General features: G+C 49.7%; 1 protein-coding gene across 1 annotated transcript in view; it reads left to right on the forward strand.

Annotated features, from left to right (window-relative positions):
• The window catches only part of LOC104525785 (cryptochrome DASH-like), a gene marked incomplete at both ends in the record, with an annotated part of 12,633 nt that extends 7,974 nt beyond the window's left edge, over positions 1-4,659 (forward strand). Inside the window, one exon of the mRNA XM_010169036.1 lies at positions 4,540-4,659. Within this exon, the coding sequence (XP_010167338.1) occupies positions 4,540-4,659 (120 nt within the window). The remainder of the gene's footprint in view (positions 1-4,539) is intronic.
• Positions 4,660-4,743: the final 84 nt, after the last annotated feature.

The following is a 4,743-nucleotide window of genomic DNA, read 5'->3' on the forward strand; positions in this document are numbered from 1 at the left end:
CCAGGCTGGATGAGGCTTTGAGCAACCTGGTCTAGTGGAAGGTGTCCCTGCTGATGGCGGGGGGGGTTGGAACTGGATGAGCTTTAAGGTCCCTTCCAACCCAAACCATTCTATCATTCTATGATTCTATGATTCAGAAGGTGATTGGTAATTTTTAGGCTGACATAAAGGGTGTGTATATACTGTTTGCATGGGTTATACTTCCCAAAGCTCCCGTAAGAAAGGGGAGTTACACCACAGTGAAGCTGCCACCAGCCAAGGTGTATGTAGCTAGGAAGTGTGCGATGATAGTTTTGATCCTCCGTGTACAGTTTTAGACAGAGATCTGTCACGCTTGCTAAAACTTTCAAGCAGAAATTACATTAACAATGCTCTGATTTGCTCACCCCAGAGGCTGGGGAGAAGGACAGCCCAGAAATAGAACATAAAAATAAATGTGTTCTGGTAACTAAACCAGTGTTGGCACAGCGTCTCTGGACAGGGAAGTCCCCTAGTCAAGAATGGGTGAGTAGGGACAATAGCTGGATCAGCTTCCAGAGAGCTCCACCCTGGCTGGAGGCATCCATCCTTCTTCATTCTGGGGAGTCACAGGTCTCTCTGCCACCTGGAGCACCAATTCCTTTCTCAGATGCCAATCAGCAGCCATGCAAGCTCTGTTAAACAGCTGGGCTGTTCCTCTGTTCTCAGTCCCCATAGCTTAGTCTCGCTAAGAAGGTCTGGAAAAGCTGGCAGACCCCAGTTCAGAGGCACGGGCTCCATGTTTCTGTACAGCTACAGCTCTGTCTTTGCTTGACTGCCGTTGTTTCTGGTGATACTGATGGACAGACAGACAGTCATGCTGAGCAGTGAGAACTGAGGCTGAGGAGCTGAATCTGGGAGTCCTGGTGGACAGCAGGATGACCATGAGCCAGCACTGTGCCCTCGTGGCCAGGAAGGCCAATGACATCCTGGGGGGCATTAGAAGGGGTGTGGTTAGTAGGTCAAGAGAGGTTCTCCTCCCCCTCTACTCTGCTCTGGTGAGGCCACATCTGGAATATTGTGTCCAGTTCTGGGCCCCACAGTTCAAGAAGGACAGGGAACTGCTGGAGAGAGTCCAGCACAGAGCCACCAAGATGATGAAGGGAGTGGAGCATCTCCCTGATGAGGAAAGGCTGAGGGAGCTGGGGCTCTCTAGCTTGGAGAAGAGACTGAGGGGAGACCTCATTAATGTTTATAAATATGTAAAGGGCGAATGTCATGAGGATGGAGCCAGGCTCTTCTCAGTGATGCCCAATGGTAGGACAAGGGGCAATGGGTGTGAGCTGGAACACAGGAGGTTCTGCTTAAACTTGAGAAGAAACTTCTTTACAGTGAGGGTGACGGAGCCCTGGGACAGGCTGCCCAGGGAGGGTGTGGAGTCTCCTTCTCTGGAGACATTCAAGACCCGCCTGGACGCCTTCCTGTGTAATTTCATTTAGGTTCCTGCTCTGGCAGGGGGATTGGACGGGATGATCTTTTGAGGTCCCGTCCAATCCCCAACATTCTGTGATTCTGTGTGAATCAGCATTTGTTCTTCACCTGACTGAATGGTACAGATGGAAAAAGACCAAATACTAATATCAGCCTGACATTAAAGATCTTGTCTGTGAGATACAAGAGGCTACTGGTAACCAAGAACCTTTCTGCTCACTAGGATGGAGGTACAGAGAAAGCCCAGTCACCTCGCCGTTATCTGCAATTAAAAGAGCCTTTTTTATTAGTGTAATTTTTTTTTGAGCTTCCTTAGAGCTGGGTTCTGACACAGCTTTGGGTGTGGAGATCCACAGGAAGATCTGGGTGCTGTTCCCATTGCTATGACTCACACCAGCGCTGTGAGCAGTGGTGAGCTTGCACAGTAACATCGTGCAGGACTTGTGCAGGATCCTTCAGAAGGTGGTGTTGGTAGCTCCATGCAGCCATGCTTTTCCAGATAAGAGTGAGAACCCTCAGCACATGGCATCAGAGAACTTGTATTGGAAAAGTGGTGTCCTTATCCTTCATATATATCCTGGCTGGAATTGGATGGAAAAGCTTACCTTGAGTGCATTTTGCAGTTTCAGTGGGTTGTACAAGATAGCTGATATCCCAGGTTGGATGAGGCTTTGAGCAGCCTGGTCTAGTGGAAGGTGTCCCTGCTGATGGCAGGGGGGTTGGAACTGGATGAGCTTTAAGGTCCCTTCCAACCCAAACCATTCTATGATTTTATGATACCCTGCATGCCCTAAGCTTTGTAGCAGTGGATTAATTGCCAAGCAGGGGTTTCATTTCAGCTTGGATGATCGAACTCCTGTAGCCTGAGTGCACTGTGTGTGACACAGAGTGGCCCTCCAGAAGCCACACAAATGCACAAGCACGTTCCTGTCCCACAGAGTGAGCCCCTAGGGCTGTTTTGAATGTTTTGTGGTATCTGGCTTTTGATGGCATCTATCAGCTATGGCTTTCATTTCACAGAGAGGGCAGCTTCATGTACAAGCAAGACTCGTACTCAGAGTTAATCAACATCACCATTGATTAAGAGTTGGGGGTCAGGACCTGAGGCTTTGCTCTGACGGGTGGGCAGCTTTGCCTTCCTCAGATAGGAGCCTGGTTCACTTTGCAGGCAGAGTCAAAGGGCCATGGAAGATTCCAGGTCCTGTTCCCCAAGTGAGGAAGACCTGGAAGGTCTTACACTGGAAAGATGCTCGCTGGGTTACTGACCTTTATTCATATAGACATGAATGTCACCAACCTTGCTGGGAGCAGGATTTGATGCTCTGCCCTGGCCCTTTCATCTCAGGAAGCCCCAGATGCTGACTGCCACTGTAGGTTGGCATGGCACAGGCTGATCCTTGTGCCCTTCTGTCCCTTCCTTTCAGCTTGTGTCACACTGATATATTGCTTGACAGCTCTGTTGCTTTAACTTGGTGGCATCCCCAGAGTAACACACAGGAGACATCAGCTTGATGGGGGAGATATTTCAGCACAGAACTGAAACTGGTCTCACTTGCCTCCAAAAAGAGACAGCAGTGCATTTCCCACCTCTGATAGCCCCAGCAAAGGCCCACAGAGTGTTTGCACGTGCCTGTGAAGAAAAGAGTGTTTGTCATCTGCACAAGAGGTGGGGAGGGAGACTAAGGCAAGCTCTCTGCAACCTGCTGAAGCCAGGGGAAAGGCCAGAGACCTCTGGTGTCCTGAACAGAGAATATCTCAGCTCTGATTTCATTCACAGGGTCAGGCCCCACAAGGAAAGGGAGAGAAACAAACAGAAGAGAATGCCAGGAAGGGGCAAGGCTGAGGGGGGAAATGAGCCTACCTCCTCCAGTCCCCCTTGGATTTGCCCTCAACTCCCACACACACTTTCTTCTCCTCCTTATCTCAGCGGCTGGAGGAAGTGCTGCTGGGAAGGGGAAGCCTGGTGCAGAGTGGGCAGAGCTGGCTATGGATCACCCTGACCCCAGCTCTGGCTGGCTTTGCAGAGAAAGGGGGAAGGGAACTTGGCAGAGCCTTCTGCCCTCTGGGTGCATTGAGCTCCTCACTTTAAGGAGTGGCTGGGATTTTGGGAATGTCCATTTTGGGAATGGTTGTTGCTACTGCTGCAGTGAAGGGAGGTCAGCACTGAACCTGCTTAGTGACGTGTCTTTGCAGACTCTTTCTGCTGCAGCTGCCAGCTCTCACAGCCTCTCCTTGGAGAGGAACGCTCGGAGATCCCGTGCCCCATTTGCTATCACTGCCACTACCCTCCTGTCCTACAACTGGAAAGCTTCTGATGTTGGATTTAAGCCACCCTGCCCAGCTGAAGAGCACTCAGACTGGACCACCTTCTGCTCTCATTTGTGCCTTGCTCCATTTTACCTGAGCATCCCGGAGAGCTTTTTATTTGTTTAGATGTAGAATAACTTGAGGATGTGCAGCCTACTGAGTACGTCACAAGAGCTCTAGTGTTTCCTGTAGTAAAAGACTCTCTCTGCCAAGTCCCTGTGAGTTGAGGCTTATTGCCTGATGAAGGCTGAGCATGGCAGGGAAACATCTGCAGTGTCTGTACTGATTGTGTCTGTGTGGTCACTCTGTACAGTCTCAGTTAAGACTTTTTTCTACTTTGCCTGACAGGATCTGCAGAGATGATTTTGTTTCTTCTGGTCAGGAAGAATTTTCTCTTGTATTTGAAAGGCACTGGGGTACTGCTCCTTGGAATGTGAACACTCAAAAGCTAGGGCAGGTTGTCATGAAGTCAGCTATGTGATGGCTGGATGAGAAGTTGGGGTTTTTTTTAAATAAAAAAGGAAACTGAGGGAGACTTTGGTTGGACTTTACCTGTCTCATTGACCTAAGGAGAATGAAGCTGATCCCAGCTGTACCCAACAGCCATGCAGCATGGTCCTCTTCTGAGCCAGAGGGCTCTACTTACATGGGAGAGCCCTGACTATCCCAGTGTGGCCAGACTGATTCCCATGCAAAGAGTTATCCCTTGAGATAAGGGGTGGATGGGGAGAGAAGATTCACCAAGCTCAGCTCTTCTTACTGTTCTCTTCCTCTGTTCTCCAGGTGGATTACGACGTCTGTAGCAATTACGGTAACTGGTTATACAGCGCTGGTGTTGGCAACGACCCGCGGGACAACAGGAAGTTTAACATGATTAAACAAGGCCTGGATTACGATGGCAATGTGAGTCTTGGTTGGCTGTCTTACAATGAATGGTGCAGCAAAGGCTGTGTGATAGGATCATAGGATGGTTTGGGTTGGAAGGGA

The sequence above is a fragment of the Antrostomus carolinensis genome, unplaced genomic scaffold, assembly GCF_000700745.2.
Source record: "Antrostomus carolinensis isolate BGI_N321 unplaced genomic scaffold, ASM70074v2 scaffold19985, whole genome shotgun sequence".
NCBI lineage: Eukaryota > Metazoa > Chordata > Aves > Caprimulgiformes > Caprimulgidae > Antrostomus > Antrostomus carolinensis.